The sequence below is a fragment of the Bos grunniens genome, chromosome 29, assembly GCF_055505025.1.
Source record: "Bos grunniens cultivar Pamir isolate PY7600 chromosome 29, Bosgru_T2T1.0, whole genome shotgun sequence".
NCBI classification, from domain to species: Eukaryota; Metazoa; Chordata; class Mammalia; order Artiodactyla; family Bovidae; genus Bos; species Bos grunniens.
Window position 1 is genome coordinate 34,577,777 of NC_141193.1, and position 20,846 is coordinate 34,598,622.

At 50.8% G+C, this 20,846-nt stretch overlaps 1 protein-coding gene across 14 annotated transcripts in view; it reads right to left on the bottom strand.

The window, feature by feature from the left end:
* Window positions 1-20,846, bottom strand: part of TENM4 (teneurin transmembrane protein 4) — a 1,162,188-nt gene that overhangs the window by 238,292 nt on the left and 903,050 nt on the right. For all 14 annotated transcript variants that reach the window (XM_086385810.1, XM_086385811.1, XM_086385817.1 and 11 more), the window contains 2 exons: window positions 14,989-15,087; window positions 13,160-13,395 (listed from right to left, as the gene is read on the bottom strand). In XM_086385810.1, coding sequence (XP_086241936.1) covers window positions 13,160-13,395; window positions 14,989-15,087 — 335 coding nt within the window. The remainder of the gene's footprint in view (window positions 1-13,159; window positions 13,396-14,988; window positions 15,088-20,846) is intronic.

Consider the following 20,846-nt stretch of genomic DNA (forward strand, 5'->3'; position numbering starts at 1 on the left):
CGATTGCCTTCGGGTCCTTACACATCTGGCTTTCCATGAAGCCACGGAAGACTCAAGGCAGTGATGCTAGCTTATCTGGCTTTGTCGGTCCCCGTAGCCCAGGACAGAGCCCTGCGGATAGGCTCAGTGAATGCTCATTGCTGTCTTGAACCTCAATCTTCGGAAGCTCCCTCTACTGCATCCCAGATTACCTGAAGTCCCTGTATGTGCAGATGGCCCTTGGCTGCTGAATCTGAAAGGGGCTCAAATCTCTGGGTGATCTGGCTGCCTGGAAGAGTGAGACCCACATATCTTCAGCACTTATCAGGGACCACCCAGCCGGCTGGACCCTTTATAGATACTCTGTCTCTTAATGCTCAAGACACCTCTTGGATATTTATGGACAAAACTATCCGTGAGAAAACCAAGACACGGAAGGATGGAGAAACCTGTGTGAGCAGGACTAGAAGGTAAAGTCTGTGGTTTTTGCTCTTAGACTACATTGCTGTCTTTAGAAGGATGAAGCCGTTTAGCTGTGGTTTCATTATTTTACTGATAGAAGGAAGGACACACTGCGCTTTTTACGGCCAACTCACCTCCTCTCCCATTTCCTGCTCCTCCCCTGCCCCCCACCGGCAATGAAGCGCTGCTTAGCTGGATTTCCCTCATCTCTGTCCCCAGCCTATGGCTCTAAGTCAGCCCTGAGTGTACCACCTCTTCTTTGTAACTAGGTGCTTGCAATAGTGGAAAAACAGCCATCAGGGAGCCCATTCTCACTTTCTCTCTGCATCTAAGTGCAATTAAATTATGTTATTTCACAGTAATTAGTTCAGAATAGAAACAAGGACTTGGGGACAGGTTCTTCCCAAGGATGCTAAAAATCTGGAAAAATCAATTCTTCTTCCACACGCCCAGGGTGCAGCTGGGGAAGGAGGATTCTGGACACACAGCTTGGTCCCTGACCAACCGTGAGATATGCTGCCTCTTCAGGGGCCTTGGAACTGCTCATGGGGCAAGCCCCACCCCCCCCCCCAAGTCCTGGGAAGAGTGTGCTGTCTCTGTCAGTCTCTGTAGCTGCTGTTGCTACAAAACATGAATATCCTAATAAACTCAGGTCCTTTTTTGAGACATTTCCAAACTGAGGACTGGTTGGCCCTCACATTCAACATACCTTGTTTGCTGGCAGGAGGGGAAGATGGACTTCATTCATTAGTGGCTCTTGTTAGAAAGAAGCAGGTGCCCTGTTGTCACAGCCTCCTTGCAATAGCCTATTACCTGCTTTCACTGGAGGGGGAAACCGAGGCTCAGAGACAGCGAGCTTCTTACTTCAGTCTCGCAGCTGGAAGGAACAGGCCAAGGCTCACCGCCAGGTCTGTGCCTCATGCCACCCCTGGCTGCCTCCCTTCCCTTCGTTTCCAGGAACTGCTTTTTACTCTCCTACGATCTCCCTGCCTCTAGACTTTTGGTCTCTGTTCCCTGTAAGAGCCTAAGCTTCTATGCTTACCATTTTCTCTCCCTCCACTCCACGCCTTGCGATATCCATTGGGTTCTGGTTCCAACATCCTCGCCTCCTCTCTCTCCTTCAACACACTTTTGCTGAACACAGGCTACATCCTGCCACACGCTGGTACAAGAAGCTGTGGCCACAGCGCTGGACAAGACAGAAACCACTCCCGCCCCCACAGAGCTTGTCTACAGTGTAAGTCTTACAGTCTCAGTGGAGACAGAGCTGAGCTGGGCTAAGACCCAGGCCCAGCTGCAATGACGGTGAGGCTCCTGGCACTGTGAGTGCGGACGACTGGGTTCCTGGTCTAGTGTGAGGTCATCAGAGGAGCTTCACTGAGAAAGGGACACGTGAGCTAAGCTTTCGGAAGAGACTGACTGGGAGAAGGCGGGTGGTTCCCTCCACAAATGAAGCTCCTTTACCTCTCTGGGTCTCAGGGCCACTTGTAACCTCCCTGACCGGCACTTGTTGGACCAGCTGACCTAAGAGCAGACACAAGGCCCCAGACGGGCAGGGAAACTGGGCACTTAGCTGGAGACCCAGGGATTCAGTCCTATCCTTCTGAGGAGCCCTTAGCAGTTGAGTCGCGAGGGCTTTGAACTGTCTATACTTTGTGACCCAGAAATCCTGCTCAGGGAAACACCCCCTCCCCAAAGTCAGTGAAAGAAGGAAAAAAAGCAGATTTTCTTTCTTTCCGGTCATTGAAGTGCTGTTTATAACAGCAAACAGTTGGAAATAGAGGAAAGCAATGATATAATAACGGCACAAATATGACAGAGGTATCAAACCTGACTAGAACGAGATTTTTGTAACACTTAGAAATATGTTCCTAAAAAGATGTTCCATGAAAAAGGGAGGAGGGCCTACGCTTCTGAATTCATGCTGACGACACGGTGGTCTCGGCTGCAGTCCTCTAAGGAGGTCAAGAATGACACACAGAGAAACCTAAAACGTTCCAGCTCTTTGCCTTCATATCTTGAATTCTAAAATTATATCTTAACATTTTCTCAACAACACTTAGAAGTCTTACAGTCTGAAGGTTTTGGTAGGTAACACCTCATCTTTGAACCCAGTAAATACATCACTTCTTTGCTACACGTCTCAAAGAAGGTACCTAAAACTATGGAGATGGGGACTAGATGCGTGGCTGCCGGAGTCTGAGGATGGAGAGAGAGGACTGACTTGACAAATGGGATCTTTGGGGCAACGGAAATATTCTGTGTGTTGCTGTAGTGATGGTCAACAACGCTGCCAGAATTCACAGCATGGGATGCCTAAAAAGCATTAATTTTCTATATGTAAATTGTATCTCAATAAATCTGATTTTAAAAACAGGCAGTCGGGGACTGGTGGCTGAGCGGGTGTACAGGTAAGTGAGCCACACCTGTGTGGCATGTGGGTCTCAGTCCTAGTTTAGAGCCCTGAACGGTGCCAGGGCAAGAACTCTGAAGAGTGGGGAGGCTGGTGCCAGCCGTTCACCCTCCAGACCCACCCTCTCCTTCTCCCCACTGCGCTGTGCCCTGGGGGACCAAGCCACATGGTCCGGACGAGTGGGTTCCCTTAAGCTCTGGCTCCTGGTGGGGTCCTGCCAATGGGAGGATAAGCGGGGACGAGGAAGGAGGGAGCTCTGTAAAATGGCCAATTTTCTTTCAGGCTGAGCTGAAGCACGTTGAATGACTTACTTCAGCTAGTCCTGGCTGTTTATTCTGATTTAATAGGTGCAGAAACTCATCTGAAGGAGATCAGTCCTGGTGTGGGTGGCGTCGGAAGTCACGGCAGAAGGACGATGCGGATGGGAGCCACTGATCTGCGGAGCTGCGACACTTGAGTCTTCCCTCCGGCTGCAGACACAGGCAACCCACCCTCACAGGCCGTTGTCTCTGAGAGGAGTCTTTTCTCTTCAAGTCAGAGTCAGCCTTCCCACCATTCTCACCCTTAGTCCCTGTTCTACCCTCGTTAGTCCCACGGAGCAAGCCTGCCCTCTTCCCCATGAGCCAGCCTTGCACATAACTGCAGGGAGCCATGCTGGCCTCCTCAAGTCCTCCTTTTGGGGGTTGAAGGATATATGTCTGGGGTCTGTCATAAAAAGAACAATCTATATATATCTCGCTATTAGTAATTCCCACAGAGCAGCATGAAGGTATCAATCTTGGAAAGAAAGCCTTTAATACAGGATCCTGTATCTTTATCACTTTTTCCTCCTCCTAAAAGATCAAGTTCAATCATCTCTGTTTCCCATTCTTTGGGCTATAAAGCTAAATCTATGGCTTCTATCCAAAAGGCCTGATGTGAAGTCGAAGAGAAAGGGGAGAAAATGAGCCTTATTGCTTACTAATAACACCCAGGCCCAGAGTGCAGCAGACCTTTTCTTAGGAAGCCAATGGCATCTGAGATCCTGATATTGCAGGAGCAGAACCAAGTGGGCATAATTGTGGGGCAGCAGGGGCTACAATCACCCTGGCTTTGATCTCTAATGCTTCCTCTATTCATTTCACATCCATTTCACCTGTACTCAAGGCCTGGGACATAAAATGCACATTTCTGCCACCATGCTTGTGCCCACACTATTCTGCCTGGAAACATCTCAGCAGATTTTACCATCTTGCAAGTCTTTGGTTCTCAATCACATCTCACTGAGCACAGCTACTCTGTGCCAAGCACTGTGTTGGGACAGAGTCTGTAGCCGAGACAGCCTAGATAGTATATTAAAAAGCAGAGACATCACTTTGCCAACAAAGGTCCTTATAGTCAAATCTATGGTTTTTCCAATAGTCATGTATAGACGTGAGAGTGGACGATAAAGAAAGCTTAGCACTGATGAACTGATGCTTTCAAACTGTGGTATTGGAGAAGACTCTTGAGAGTCCCATGGACACCAAGGAGCTCAAACCAGTCAGTCCTAAAGGAAATTAACCCTGAAGATTCATTGGAAGGACTGATGCTGAAGCTGAAGCTCCAACACTTTGTCCACTTGATGCTAAGAGCCAACTCATTGGAAAAGACCCTGATTTGGGGAAAGATTGAGGGTAGGAGAAGGGGACAACATAGGATGAGACGGTTATATGGCATCGTCAACTCAATGGACATGAGTTTGAGCAAACTCCGGGAGACAGTGAAGGACAGGGAAGCCTGGAGTGCTGCAGTCCATGGTGTCACAAAGAGTTGGACACGACTGACTGACTGAACAACTGCAGCAGAGAATAAGACATTAGGATGGGAGACCACACTACCAAACAGGAAGGGAAATCTGACTCCTCCTACTTGGACTGCTGCCATGGAAGTCACGTGCGTAGGTGTGCCTGGTCCATGCCTGCATGAGGGAGGCTGCCCAAGTCTGTGCAAGTCACACTGAGTGCCCAAGTCCACCTCTATCAATACTGCCCAGATGACTCTAAGAGCTGGATGACTCAAGCTCTTGCAGACCGCGAACTGCAATATCCCAACCAGCGATGCTCTCCAGAAGCTGCCTTTTGAAAAGCGGCAATTAAGCTCTACAACATTCTCACTTATAAATTAAACTATCACCACTTTGAACAGGATTCTGATTTTTTTTTTTTCCAATTCAGCCAGCTGCTGGTGGAGGTGAAAAATGCAACCTAATTTGAACAGAGTCTCTCATGGTTTTGGAGCATGTCGGCATGTTCTGCAGTTACCGAGGCTGCTGCAGCCCACACTTGGGACTGCACCCTCAGAGCTTTGGCTCAATTTCCTATGAGCACCAATTTGCAGACTGGAAAGGACCTAAGAGGATCGGTTACTCCCACCCCATCCTCAGCTGAGGTAACTGAGGTTCAAGGACAGGTAGCAGCTGTCTCCCGAGGCCACTAGCAAGAGACTCCTCCTTTGTCACATGCCTCATTTAACCTGCTTAACAGCCTCCACAGGGAAGTACTACTATTCTTCCCAGTGGTAGATGAGGAAAGCAAAGTTCAGAAGAGTCACACAGTTGGAGAGTGGCAGAGCTATTTCCACTGAACCCCATATTCTCTTCCAATCAGAATGCTGTTGTTTAGTTACTCAGTTGTATGTAACTCTTTGAGATCCCATGGACTGTAGCTTGCCAGGCTCCTCTGTACCTGGGATTTCCCAGGCAAGAATACTGGAATGGGTTGCCATTCTCTCCTCCAGGGAACTTTTCCGACCCAGGGATTGGATCCACATCTCTTGCATTGGCAGGCAGGTTCTTTACCGCTAAAGCCAGCTGGGAAGTCAGATCAGAACACCTGCTCTCTTTAGAGAAATCACCCAAATGAGGCCCCACCCTCTAGAGGGACCTGGACCTGAAAACAGAATAAACCAGCATCCCAGGGTAATCTCTGGGTCTCCATTTAAATGTAACGCTCTTCCTGGTTTTTGTATTATTAACAAGCCTTTAAAAAAATCTCCTGATTTAAAGGCTGATCTGGCTAGACAGGTGCTTGAAGAGTCCTCAAGATATGACTCCACGGTCTTTTGCAGTCCTCAGTGTCTGCTTTTTATGCAGAGATTCAGAACTCAAGGGGAGCTGTTGGTTTTATCTGGATAGAGGTGACTGGCAGGGAAGCAAAAATCAACTTTTGTCCTAGTTAAAGAAATGACGCAAGGTGCTTTGGGGTAATGATTCTTGCGGCTGCTTCCCTGGAACAGAGAGACATCCCTACAAATGCTTTCTGACAGGTCCCCTTGGTTGTTCTGTCAGCTGCCCTTGTGACTAACACATGCTGGGGAGCCTTCAGGCGCTGCCATGAGATGATGCTGGCCCAAGTTCTCTCTCAAGACTTACTCTTTTCCATGGGATCCTAGCAGTACTAATGATCCTATTAATAATCATAACAGTATCTAACATTTCTTGAGAGCCCACTCTGTGCCAGGCAGTGAGATAGCTGCTTTACTCAAATTATCTTACCGGAACATCACAAAACCCTGTGAAGTGGCCACTATGATTATCCCCATTTTATAGATGGGTAAACTGAGGCTGCTGCTGCTAAGTCGCTTCAGTCATGTCCAACTCAGTGCGACACCAGAGACGGCAACGCACCAGGCTCCCCTGTCCCTGGGATTCTCCAGGCAAGAACACTGGAGTGGGTGGCCATCTCCTTCTCCAATGTAGGAAAGTGAAAAGTGAAAGTGAAGTTGCTCAGTCGTGTCTGATTCTTAGTGACCTCATGGACTGCAGCCTACCAGGCTCCTCCATCCATGGGATTTTCCAGGCAAGAGTACTGGAGTGGGGTACCATTGCCTTCTCCAAAACTGAGGCTAATAGAGGTTAAATTAACTTGCCTGAGGTCTCAAAGTACATTAGGCAGCTGAACTGGGACTTAAAAGCAGTTAGCCTTATTTCATGGAGGAGGGCATGGCAACCCACTCCAGTATTCTTGCCTGGAGAATCCCCATGGACAGAGGAGCTCGGCAGGCTATAGTCCATGGGGTCGCAAAGAGTCGGACACAGCTGAGTGACTAAGCACAGCACAGCACAGCCTTATTTTCGAACTCAGGCTCTCAACCACAATGCTACCCGCGGTCTCCTCTCCTGTAAAAAGGGCCTAATCATTCCAGCCACATCAGCCATAGGGCAAGTGGAAACTTAAGTTCAGAGAGGTTAAGCCACTTGTTCAAGTTTACACAGCCAGCAAGGTATGGAGTCAGGGCCTGAATGGGGTTTTCTGATCCTCCATCATCTGAGCTACAGTGTAGTGGCTGAGAATATGGCTTTTGAAACCCTATGTCATTTACCAGTTGTGCGACCCTGGCAAAGCATTAACTTCTCTGAGCTTTAGTTTCCTCTTCCAGAAGACACAGAACTGTCGTGAGTGTTCAGAGAGATGGTAACTCTTTAGTAATGGCTTGGACCAATGCTAGGTACATAGCAAAAATTTAGAATATTAGACACTAAGATGGGCTTCTCTGGTGGCTCTGATAGTAAAGAATCCACCTGCAGTACAGGAGACCTGGGTTTGATCTCTGGATCGGAAGATCCCCTGGAGAAGGGAATGGCAACCCACTCCAGTATTCTTGCTTGGAGAATCCCACGGACAGAGGAACCTGTTGAACTCTGTCCATGATGCTGCAAAGAGTTGGACACGACTGAGTGACTAACACCACACTGCTGAGATGGGAAAGTTACAGCATAAAGATTAAGACTGTGAGCTCAAAAGAGAGGGGAAAAACCAGACTAAAAGCATCAGCTCAAGAGGCTGAGTGCACAGTCTAGCCATTGACTGTGTAACAGTGGATGAGTTACTTAAGTTCACAGGGTTTCCATGTCCTTATTTGTAATATGGGGATAATAACCCACAGGCTGCTGGGAGATTTCAATGAGAAAACACAAGCAAAGTGCTTAGAAGAGTCAGGGCCGAGTGTACAGGGTATGATGGAAGCGAACTGCCCTGATCATTAATCACAAAAAGTGACCCCTGTTATTTCTACTTCTCTAAATCACCCTGCTTCTTGGGGCGAAAATGTTTTTAAAATGATTAAATGCTATCAAATAAAGCATTATTGCCACGACGGCACAAGTTCCAAGGTCCAACTTATAACGAACCTTCCCCTCACACCCTTCTTTCCCCATTTTGTTCTGTGAACAGATTTCTTTTCTTTGGGAAAGAAAAGGCAGGGTATTCAAATGGAGACTGAACCAACCTGAAAACCTTCATAGAGAGAGTGGGTGACTAACGCAAGGCACCCACCCCAGTGGTGGCCTCTCTGAAAAGGGCATCCTTCTGGAGGGAAAAATCACACATCTTTGTGTGGTCCTTAAGAGATCCCCCAGGCTCAGTGAGGGTCCTCCCTAGGTTCCTAGCCCAGGGCAGAGCAGACAGAAACATCCCAGGGGATGAGAAGACAGCCCGAGGACGAGGCCCTGGGTCCTGCAGCCTTTATAAGGGTAATCAGTGCCGACTCCAGCTTCTCCATCTTCCTATGAAACAGCGGCCAATGTGTTTACAAATGAAAGGTCACCAGTTGCTTCATTCTCAATAAACTTTCCAACTAAGAAACTGAAAGTCAAGTGGATCTTGAGTTCCATCCAGACGTGGTAGCCCTGAGCAGACCCTGGAGAAAGAACAACTCTTTCCTGCCCTCTGTTTTCAACTCCCTCTCTGCTGGTGAGGTGATGCAATTCTTTCCTGGAACTTGATAGGATGTAAAAAATAATTACAAATGAAAAGGTTATTCATAATTTTTAAATGAGTTAATTAGTAAACCCAGTCAGACTCGCTCATTACAGTAATTAATAATTGATTATACTTGAAATTAAACACAATTTTTCATCAAAAATCTAATTAAAGATCTGCGCTTCTTGCCTGTTGATGAGATCAGCTGGTCTGCTGGCAAAAGTCTTTGTGAAGGATATTTGTGCGCGGCAGAGACAATTAATTTGATTTTGAATAATTGATAGATCCTTACAAATTAGTCATCACGGCCTGAGATGATGGCCAAGCCAACAAGAGCTCACCCTTGGCCCTTGGAGAGCCAAGCAGCTGGAGAGCAAGGACAAGGCTGCCAACCCAGCCCTTGAGGACTCGTGGGACGCAGCTGGCACCTGTGATGCACTCACGGCCTTAGCTAAACTCTTCCTCCAAACTCAGAAGCATCCTTCCGAAGTAGTGGACTATGAGGGAGAAATCAGGACTCAGGGGGAGAAGTAACTTGCCCAAGGAGAAATAGCTGCTCGGTGGCTGAGCTGGGAATGGAATCCAGACTCTCAGGCTGCTGTGAGCTCTGCCCCCAAGTCTCCTTACTGAGTCTCCAGGTTAACAGAGGGAAGCCCCCAGGTTTGCCTCTCTGATCTGGCCCTTGGATATGGATCCTAAACTCCTGTTTTAAGTTGTCTATATACCTCAGGCTTTGGCAGAAGGATGTATTTATTCTCGGCAGGAACACCTTCTCAGTGGACTGACCTCTCCTGACTTGAGACCCAAATTCTCCCAAATCGACCTCAACCACCCCCCTCCACCCCAACACTGTCACCCTCTGAGTTGAAGCCCTCATCTTCTCCTGACTTCTTTAGGCAGTAGGGCCCATTCTTTCTCCCTCCACCCTGAACTTTCTAAGACAAACGTGCCCTGCCCCTGCTTCAAGCCCTTCAGGGGTTCCCTGTTGCCCATCCAGTAAGGTCTTGAACTTGGCCTCCACAGTAATCTTCAGAATCTGACCACTCTCTCCTGCATTAGCTCCAATCGTGGCCCCCATGCCCCTCAAAGTCTTCAACCAGAAAATGTCTTTGCCACCAGATGGCCTTCTTTCAAGACTTGGAAACATCCCTTGGTGTGAAATTTCTTTCCTTCCTGTCTACTTCTGGCTGTGACCTGAAGACTCAGCTAAAACAGCACCTTTGCCAGGAAGCCTCCTCGGATCCCTTCTGGAGGGGGCTGGTATTCCCGCTGCTGCTCCCCATGTCACAGGTAATATAGTACGGGGTCACTCTGGATCAATCGCCACTTCTAAGCCAGCAGCACTTCAAGAGTAGGGGACATGCTGTCGGCCCTCGCACAGCACAGAGCCTGACTCAAAGAAGGCACCTGCTTGGTTTGCTGAATGAAAAAGAATATTCACAAGATTGTAGATTCTAAGACTACTCTGAAATGGAGTATTTCCTGCCATATCAGTAAACAAGGATGTTGCAGCCATCAGCAACTTCAGGCCCCCGAGTGTGAATTTCTGAGCCCTGAGGGCACCCAAAAGGGAGAACAATGCTTGTGATCCAGCAGCTGCTGCTACTCCCTACGGTGAACAAGGAACTAAGGACGTGAAAAATCAAGAATTGGATGCCTACCTCAGATAGCCGAGACACACGAGAGGAATGATTTCAGTGAGCCCAGCCTCTTTCATCCCCCTCATACACAGAAAAGTGCCAAATTTCTTGAGATACCTGGTTTTCCTTAATTAACAACAATCCTTTGATATTCAGACTACCTGTTCCTCGCTGCAGACTTCTGTATAACCTGACTCCCACCCTGTCGCCTACCTCCTCGGAGCAATTATGTCAGGGTTATTCAGAGTCTGTCTCCCAGGCGTGACGTCCTAAAAATTCCCACCAAATAGAACGTAACTCTCAGGTTCTAGGTTGTGACTATTTTTGGAGTTTGACATTATCAGTGCGGGAAGGGAAATGAAAGGTCCTCCAGTGATGAGCCCTATTCAGTGAATAAACCTCTGTCTTGCTTAGTCGTCATTAAGCACTATTTGCAACCTTCCTAGACAGGAAACCCACGAGCTCCCACAGTAGCCCCTACTTTTAGACAATTGATGATATAGTCTTACTAAATGGAAGAGGAAGAAGCCCACGGGATGGACAGCAGAAAGAAAGGTTATTTAATATATAGAGACTTAGACTTTCTTTCTGAACTAAGTTACACTGTGTATAGTATAAACCTTTCGACTTTAACACAAAACAAGTTGCTGTCTCTCGATGAACAGTTGCACTGCTTGTTCAAAAGCCTTCTCATCTATAACCTGTTTGCAGGGCGGTACTGGAGATGTGGACATAGAGAACAGATGTGTGGGCACGGCGGGGACAAGAGGGTGGGACGGATGGAAAGAGTAGCATGGAAACGTGTACGCTGCCATATGTAAAACAGACAACCAGTGGGGACTTGCTGTATGACTCAAGGAACTCAAACTGAGGCTCCGTGACAACCTACAGGGGTGGGATGGGGTGGGAGGGATGTTCAAGATGGAGGGGACATGTATATACTTATGGCGGATGCATGTTGATGTACGATGGAAACCGACACAATATTGTAAAGCAATTATCCTTCAAATAAAAATAAACTAATTAAAAAAAAAAAACAAATTTATGGTTCTCAAAGGAGAAAGGTGGGGAGGCGGGTAAATTAGGAGTTTGGGATTAGCCAAAAAAAAAAAAGTCAACTCATCTATGAAATATAATAATGTCAGTAAAAAGCAAGGGCTGTGCTGGTGGTCGGTGGGGTTACAGTACTGGTGACGCCACGGACAAACTGCTGTGCCAGATGGCCACGCTTGGAACCCCACAAGCCTCCCCGGTGACCCAGACTATATCAATCCTGACGCTCTTGCAGAACCTGGCTGGGAGCTGACTGCTCCCAGTCTGGCTGTTCCTTTTTACCCAAAGACCCAGAGCAGGGGTGGCAAACACTTGGTTTGTCATCAATATTCTCCGCTCCTGTGACCACAGCAGACATCAGCCATCAGTCACAGACTCTTCCACGGAGTCTGAAGGAAGCCTGGGGAGGCTTCTCAGCACCGCTTTTCAAGGCGGCCACAGCTAATCAATCAGACAGAAGAGCAGATAAACACATATGCCAACCTGATCTCGATGCCACGAGATTCTCCAACCCAATCTTCACAAGCGGAGAAGAGACCCGACATGCCAGAAAAGGCTTACTGCAGCTCCAGATGCTTAAGGAGTCTTTGTTCAGAGGGTTATCATCTTCTTGATTACTTGTTTTTACTTAAAGATCTTGAGAGCAAAGTGACTTTACAGCTTACATCACCCAGACCCCCATTCAGGCTTGAGTCTCTTCCTCCCAAACCAGCGGGAGCCGCGCACTATTCATCACTCCTTGAGACAGTGCTTACTACCTCTCCGGACAGTCCTCTCCCGTCCATGGTGACTTTGCTTGTCAGAGTCCTTTTCCACAGTGGGCAGCGCTCTGCCTTCCTCTGGCTTCTGCCAGTGAGTTTCATTTCTATTTACTGGGTTTACACAGCCAGGTTTCCTTTGCTAACAGAAGGATCTCAGAATGCCTGAGCGTGGATTCCAGGCCTTCTCAAGCTGGCCTCACCTACTGTACATCTTAGAATGATAGAATCTGAAGGTTGGGAAGGACAGAGGGTTAAGCCAACCCTGGTGGATGCCGTTACTAACAGGCTGATTTACAGAGAGGCAGCGGACTCTACGCCTCTCTCCAGAGTAACATCCTTCCTGGGAGCAGACCAGAGACCAAAGGCAGGGGTCGGAAGCAGGACACCCGACTGTGCTGCAAACACATCAGAAGAGCGCGCAGTGGGGGTGTTGCAGGCACGGCGGTGGGCCTAGAGGAGTGTGTTACACGGGAGGAGCCCTGGGGTCAGCTAGGCAGGCTGGTCTGTGCCGCCCCCCGGCCTGTGTGCCCCCTCAGCCAGTGCCAACCGCTCATGGGGGCTCTTCCCAACCACGGTCTCCCCCTGGACCTCGGCTCCCCCGGAAGGCCCGGCCAGACCCTCACCTTCAGACCCGCTTTCCTGGCTTGAGGTCACCACAGCCCACTCTGTGGCAGCTTCCTTCCAGCCCCAGGGCCCGCGGCCTACTCCCTGCTCCTCGCTGCAGCGGTGTGGCACCCACAGGAGAGGCCAGCCTGCTGTCGAGCCTCCCAGCTTGCCACTTCATTTCTAGCGACTATCACCCGTGACAGTCATGTCATAGACGACCACCTCAAAAGCCAGTCCTGAGTGCTGGTGCCCGATGCCAGGCTTCCATCACACGAGGGGGCCGACAGGATGCACATCCAGGATGTGCATGCACACCACCTTCCTGGTGTACATGCAGGAGGAGGGGACGGTCCCAGAGCCCCCCTTAACAGTCTCGGGGTGCAGGGGGTGTCGTTACCGGCCGGCCCAGGGTGCCTGGCCCACACGGATCACCCCGCAAGCTCTGACTGCCTACAGGTGTCTCGGTCACTGCCCTCTGGGCCAAAGGGGCCCCCAGGGACCCCAGGGCGGGGGGGCGGTACTTACCCACAAAGTATGCCAGCAGGATGACCAGCGTGGCCGAGATAGCAATGGCACTCAGGGCCGCACACTTCCAGTTACAGTACTTGGAGGGCTTCTTGAGGTTGAAGGCCGGGCGGGAGAAGGTGGTGCGGGGCAGGGGCCGGGGCGGCGGCGAGTACACCGTGCTGGACGTCAGAGGGTAGCCCGGCGCCGTGCTGCAGAAGAGCGGGGAGGTGCCTCCCGGCTTGAAGAGGAAGTGCCTGTGGACGGAGAGAAGCCGGGGGCGGCAGGGTTAGCCGGCGCCCCGGAGCCCACACTGACCTGAGGGTGGAGGCAGCGGTGGAAGAAGCATGCAGAAGAGCCTAGAGAGGTGGAGAGAGAGAGAGAGCCACCACGGAGGAGACGGAGGGACAGAGAATAAGGAAAATCATGTGCCGGACCACGGAACAGGGCACACGGAGACACGTTTCCACAAAAACACGAGTGGGACAGCCCTGCCCATGGGGAACCCACCCCAGCTGGACAGAAGGCTGGGTGCTGAGATCCTTTTCCTGGGAAGCCACGGGGGGCTGGGATGCTGTTTTCTTGGAGAAGGAACTAGATGTCTTCTAAAATTATTGCAGTAACTTGGAAAACGCCTAAAATCCTATTCTGCCCTCACCCCCCGCCCCTCCCCCGGGGATTATGAAACCGCCAGTTTTTCCTCTCCTCCAATACATCCTTTGCTTTTGTACCATGGTGGAGGAATGGAATACCAACTTTTTTTTTTTTTTTTTTAGAGGGAGTTGGGCTTCCCTGATAGCTCAGTTGGTAAAGAATCTGCCTGCACTGCAGGAGACCCCCGTTGGATTCCTGGGTCGGGAAGAGCCTCTGGAGAAGGGATAGGCTACCCACTCCAGTATTCTTGGGCTTCCCTTGTGGCTCAGCTGGTAAAGAATCCGCTTGCAATGCGGGAGACTTGGGTCTTCGATCCTTGGTTTGGGAAGATCCTTTGCAGAAGGGAAACACTATGCACTCCAGTATTCTGGCCTGGAGAATTCCATGGACTGTATATTCCACGGGGTTGCAAAGAGTCGGACAGGACTGAGTGACTTTCAGTTTCACTTTCACTTTGGTAGGGGTGGGAACCAAGAAACCACTACTAAACTCTGCCAAGGTCAAGAGTCCCGTAGTGGCTGTTACACAGTGAATGGCAGCAAATGCCTTCAAAGAACTCTGCTCAGAAGCCAGTCTGCTGCCTTCCAGGCCCCTGGTAACAGCTGCAGCAGCGGACAGACAGGCAACTGTGTCCTGCAGCCTGGCCATAGCATTGAGGGCAGCATGGCAAGGTCAAAGCACATGGCTGTGGCCAAACTAGGTGCCGGAAAATCCTCCACAGCCTGCCTTTAACCACAGCCATGGGAAGACTGGGACACGGCCTGGGAAACGGGGTGCACTGGTTGTACTGAATGCCCCCGAAGTCTTAGGGAAGAAGGTAAGAATGAGAGGGATCTTGTACCCTGGTGGGGTGCAAGAGGCCTCGGGCCACAGAATACAACACCAGGGCCAGCATACATACAACACAGGGCTTGTGCTGCATAGAGGCGGCTACATGAGATGGCTTCCGGATGTCCAAGGCAGCCAATGAGATGCTGGGAGCACCATATTAACAAGACTGCTGTTAATATGCTGGGGGATAGGGTACTCCAAGAATAAACTCTTGCAAGTTGAACACAGGCTTGGGGATGGGCATGCAACATGGCCTCATCACTTCCCCCAGGAGGTCCCAGGGAAAGGTCTCAGGGTCAGCATGCAAGAGCAGGAGCCACAGGGAGAGCACACACAGAGGGGAGGAGCATGGGGACGTCACGTACCCGTCATTGTAAGCCCCATCATGGCGGGAGGCGCTGAGAATGTCCATCTCAATGAGGTTGTCCTGCAATGTCCCTAGGAATGGCTGCTTGCCTAGGTTTCTACACACACATGGAGACATGAATGAAGCCATGAGTCATGCATCGATGAAGGGGAGAGTAGAGAAACAGAGAGAGTGGCTGACTGGTGCAGCTGTGCGTAAGACCAGCGGGGCGTGGTTTCCAGGCGAGGGGGCTGTGGGCAAGCCCCCGGTGCCCAGGGTCTGCCTGGCCCAGAGCATCTGGAGGGAGCACCCTCCATACAAACCTGTAGGTCTGCCAGCTGTGTGCATCACATCGCATCTCTGACTGGCGGACTGATTACGGCTTATGTGCTGAGCTAGGCGCATGATATCCATTTATCCCAGGTCTTTAAGAGAGGCACGGTACAAGGAAGGCAGTGTCGTCCCCATTGTACAGAGCAGGGAATGGGTCCTTTGGCAGTGCGGGGACCTGGGTGATGACTGATTGGCAGGGACAGAGCTCCACAGAGATGGGGGGCTCTTTTGTCCCCCACATGCACTGCGGCCTTCTGGGACTCAGAATGAAAGTCAACACACTCGCCACTTTGGTCTCAACTGTGCCTGCTAAGTGACGCCACTCACACACAAGTGTGTGGGGTCTTGTTTCCCGATGTTTCAGGGTTGCTGCCACCTCATTTGAATTGTTTTGAGCATGCCTGTGGTGGATACCCCCTGCTGTCTGTGCCTCAGGGAAGGACTGACTGCAGAAAGTCACCTTTTGGGGCCAGCCCTGCCAGAGACTATCCTTCTGACTTTGACCAGATCTTGAGAACTGGAAAACTAAATTCAAGCCCCCTTTCTGCCGCATTCTTGCTGTGTGACTTTGTGTAGACACTTTAACCTTTTCTAATCTTACACTACTGTATCTGTAAAATGGGGCTAATAATGCTAAACTCACAGGTTGCTATAGGAACAACTGAGGAATGTTGGAAGTGTTTTCAGAGTTTAGGCAAAGGTTACAGAAATAAATACCAAGGCTAGTCATAACAGTGGCTACCTAACCTACATCTCGGCTTCTCAGGCGGTGATAGTGGTAAAGAACCCGCCTGCCAATGCAGGAGACGTAAGAGATGTGGGTTCGATCCTTGGTTGGCAAGATCCCCTGGAGGAGGGCACGGCAACCCACTCCAGTATTCTTGCCTGGAGAACCCCATGGACAGAGGAGCCTGGCGGACTACAGTCCACAGGGTTGCAAAGAGTCAGACACGACCGAGGAACTTAGTATGCACACACCCTAGATCCACTGTATACTTCCCACTGTCTAGAGCTGTGCAACTATTATCCAGTGTAAATCTTTCTTCCCCAACAACCCTGCAAAGTCTCCACTGCATCCTTGTTTTGTAGGCTGGCATGCATGGCACGGCCTGGAGAAGTCCCAAGGTTCTATCATAGAGTAAGCAAGTGGTAGAGTCAGACTGAAGACTGAGTTTGTCTGCCATCGGAGCTCAGGCCCGTTCAGGCCCTCTCTGCCCATAACCTGCCCAGCCTGTGGCTTTGCTCCTGCCCAGCCCCACAGACTCGCAAAGGAGGGGCTGTAAGTACTGTCTCAGAGCGCCATTCCACTGGCCTTCCCAGGGACTGTAGGGGCTCAGACAGCACTGTTTTGCAGCCGAGCCTCTGAGTACCACCGTGGTGGGGGATACCTAGCAATCTGGGTGGCAGCCGGTTCTGGAAGCCACCCCTGGGGCATCCCACAGAGCCCAGAGTTCCCACAGGGGAGCGGAAGTCCCTCAGAGTCGCCCCATTTCTGCCCCCAGGCAGGGAGGCCTTCTGATGGGAGGTCGTGTGACCCAGTGGGAAGCACACAGGCCCTGAGGTCAGGAAGGTCTGCTTCTCTCAGCCCCTGGCCTGCAGGTGCCTGACAGATGGTAGAAAGAACTCAAATACTTGCTGACTACTGCGGGTGATGGGGTATACCAAGGGGAGTGTGCCTGGCATATGGTGAGCATGTAGTTGGTGTTTAACTGAGGGTAGCACAGGGGGTGTTCTATTATTATTCCCTCTATTCCCTGCATTTCAGGAGGACATCTGCAGTCTTTTCATAGTCTGAACCGCCCAGCCTGGGCAGGCCCTCACTCCCCTGTCCAGGGACCCCAGAGCTGAGCTCTTGCTGCCTTCCTGGGGCCTGAGAGTGGCCATGTGGCACGCTCACCAGGACACACGGGGTCTGGCCTGTATCACTAGCTGAGGACTGTGCTCTTAGACCGTCAAATCTAATCTTTAAGATGCATCACACACACACACACAACACAGAAGTCACTCAGTCGTGTCCTACTCTTTGCGACCCCATGGATTGTAGCCCACCAGGCTTCTTGGTCCGTGGGATTTTCCAGGCATGAATACTGGAGTGGGTTGCCGTTTCCTTCTCCAGGGGATGCATCAGTAGCAAGTAAACATATTCAGGGAAAAGGGACGAAGGATAAAGATCAAAACGTTAACAGTTGGGATTTTCCAGTGTCCGGAATAAGAGCCATTTTAATTTTGTAATTTTAAAGAAAACTTTTTAAGAGAGAGAGAGAATGGGCAACTACCTCCTGAAAGTACAGATCCATTCAAACGGGAAAAGGCAACACGGCAGAAAGGGGTCTCTAGAGTGACAGAGTGCGTGTCATCCCCTGAGAGAGCGTCCAGATCCGCACTAACTCCGAGGTCAATCGTCTAGATCGCTCAGGAACTTGGGGGTACACGCGCACTTGCTGAAATGCTGCCCATTCAGAGGCTACTTTGCCTTGAACTGTGCTGTGTGTGTGCTCAGTCATGTCTGACTCTTTGTGACCCTGTGGACCGTAGCCTGCCAGGTTCCTCTACCCATGGGGATTCTCTGGGCAAGAATACTGGAGTGGGTTGCCATGCCCTCCTCCAGGGGTTCTTCCTGACTCAGGGATCGAACCCACATCTCTTGCATCATCTGTATTGGTAGGCAGTTTCTTTACCACTGTTTCACCTGGGAAGCCTTTGCCTTAAAATAACAAGCCTTATTTCGTACTTTCAAAACTGAGTCTGCGTCAATTTATTAGGTCGCATCTGACTCTGAGAAAACCAAGGCCTAGAGAGACACATGTCCTACTCCCACCCACATAGCAAGTCAGTGGCAGAACTGGAATGAGAGCTCCGGTGACCCAATGCCCAGGTCAAGAATCCCCAGTACATTTTGTGTCTACCTCTGCCCCCAACATCTGGGTTTCTGGTTCTTTTGAAACATAAATGTGATGAGGGTTTCCTGATGGGGACCCTGAGCTACTGAGCCCTCCCTGGGTTACAGTCCTGCAGGGTCTCCAGCTCACTGCTGCTGAGAGCTCAGCTATGGCCTCCAGATTCATCTGACCCTCTCATTGCTGGCTGTTGTTAACTCATTTTACAGATATGCAAGCTGAGACCCAGAGATGTTAAGACACTGCCTGAGATCACACAGCAATGAAAAGCTAGAGACGGGACTCAAACCCAGATCTCTCTGACCTCATCAAGCTGCCTATCAGGAAAGAGCAGTCAAGGCTTGGAGAGGGCACTGCAGAGTAATGCTAGACGGTACTGAGAGCTCCTCATAGAGAGGAGAGGGGATTGGCTCCCTTCAAAGCCTGAGGGGAGGCCCTGGATCAGTTACTGGGCTGCCTGAAGCAGGGTTCCATTTCTTTGACCCAGGGCCGGATGAGCTTGCCTCCCAAATGCAGAAGACAGGGCTTTGGGAGAGGAAGTGGCTGGGGAGCTGCAGAGGCCAGTGGTTCTTCTGGGACCGCCCCGTTCCACAGCCCATCTTCTCACCACAAGCCACTGTCCTGGACCAGGTTTCTACCCACAGGGCCCTGAGACAAAGCAGGACAGGCAGGGCTCACACCCCACACCCTGCAGCTGAGACCCTCCCACAGGGTGCTTGGGTGTAAGAGACTCAGCCAAAACCACTTAAATTTAGTTACAGAGCTGGCATTTGAGTGGAAGGATGAACATAGAAAAGTGAACCAGGTCTTGCATGCCATTCCCTTGATGTCCCTCTCGATTTGAAAGATGTTGACAGCTACTCACCCTCACGTCTACCGCTCCAGGCCCCAACCCACAGGGTAAAGTGCGCCCTCCTGCTCATGGAACTCAAGGGTCACTGATCCCTATTTACTGTCATCTCCACAGGGATGCCCTGCAGCTCCCACTTCAGCCAACTCTTAGCCCTCTCCCCCAAAATCCAAGTTCTCTCCCGGCCTTTGCACAACTCTCGTCTTGGAATTCCTTTCTCCCCTGAAATTCCACTCGTACACGCCCCAGGACACTACGTGTAATGATCATAAAGGCAGCACTGGACAGTGGTTGGGGCAGAAACTCCGAGTAGGCTGGCCCGGGTATGGTTGTGGCCCTGCCCTTCACTGGCTGTGGCTCCTTAGATAAGTTTCTTAAGTTTTCTGTTCTTTAGATTCTTCACTTCTCCAGTGAGGAGGGTAATAAGAGCTAAGTGTAGAAGAGCTAAGATAGCAGAGGAGTGCAGAAGAACTGAGATAGCAGTACTGACAGCTATCCTTTTAAAGGCATGCTTATAAGGTTGGTGTGTCGGCTTGTCTGGTGTCTGGGAACTTAGGGTTCAGGCGGGTTCCCACCATCAACTGATAAGAGGGACTGACTCACTGGGCCTCAACTATTTGCATAAACACCAGGGTTTATGCTGAACACCTGCCTTCCTTCTGGGAGTCTGGATTTTGGATACATGCCAGGCAGGAGGTGAGGTGTCCATGTGACCAGCCCTCAATAAAACCCTGGGCACTGAGTCTCTAATGAGCTTCCCTGGTTGGAAGCTCATTAGCACACTCAGTATGGACTCTCTGCGTGTTTGTTATGGTTATTATTTGGTGCTTCTACGCAGGGGAGGGGGCGGTCCCACAGTCCTCTCTGCTGGGAGGCTTCCCTGGTCAGAGCATTATGCAGACAGCCCTGCCTCCCTCACTAGACCTTGTGCTTCCCGCGTGGGAGTGGCTGTGTCATGTCTGTGATCGAATCACCAAATGACAGAGTCCGTGGGGTTCAGTCAGCTCCCAGCAATGCTCAGAAGCTGGCCTGGAGCACCAGGAGACACCGTGCACCCTTCTGGGAAGCGCGTCAGGGCTGGGCTGGAGACCAGGGGATGGCCTCCCATCCCTGGGGGTGGGCATGGCTGTTCCCCCAGTGGAGTGTGGCCGCGGAGTGGACCCCAGGCTCCCAGACCAGGCCTGCCATCAGAGGAGCTAGAGCTGAGCTCTGGCTGCCTTCTGCTCTGGCTTCCCCTTTATCCGACAGGAGCCTGTCGGGTTATTCATCAGGCAGGCCCTGTGAACTCAATCACACATCTGATGCCTCAGATGGTGAAAGAAGGGGATTGGGTTTTAGGGGACTCTCAACACGTGGTTCCCACCAGAATGGACCACAGACGCACCTGCGGGGCTTAAAGCAACATCGCAGCCCAGCTCTGGGGAGCACAGCTAGACCCCATCTCCTTCCTCCCTGGGGGCCTCGGTCACCCTGGGGGGTGCCAGTGGCATAGCAGGGCGGGGCAGGGAAAGGAACAGGTTAATCAAGTCCTTCCTCTTCTTTGTCCTGGTAGCCTCTTTTCTCCTGCCGGCATCCAAGAGAAACCCCTCCTGGTCACTCTACTAGCTGTTAGGGTATTTGCTCCGCTATTTATTTTCGCCCTCAACCAAGACTCAGTGCAACAATTAGGGAGGGGCCTGTGGCTGTTTCTCTGGCATGGGGAGTGGCGAAGCTGTTCAGGGCAGCCGTCTCAAACAGGCCCTGCTCTCTGGGGCTCCCTGGGCTGAGCTCAGTCTGTGTCTACCCCGGCCCGCCTCT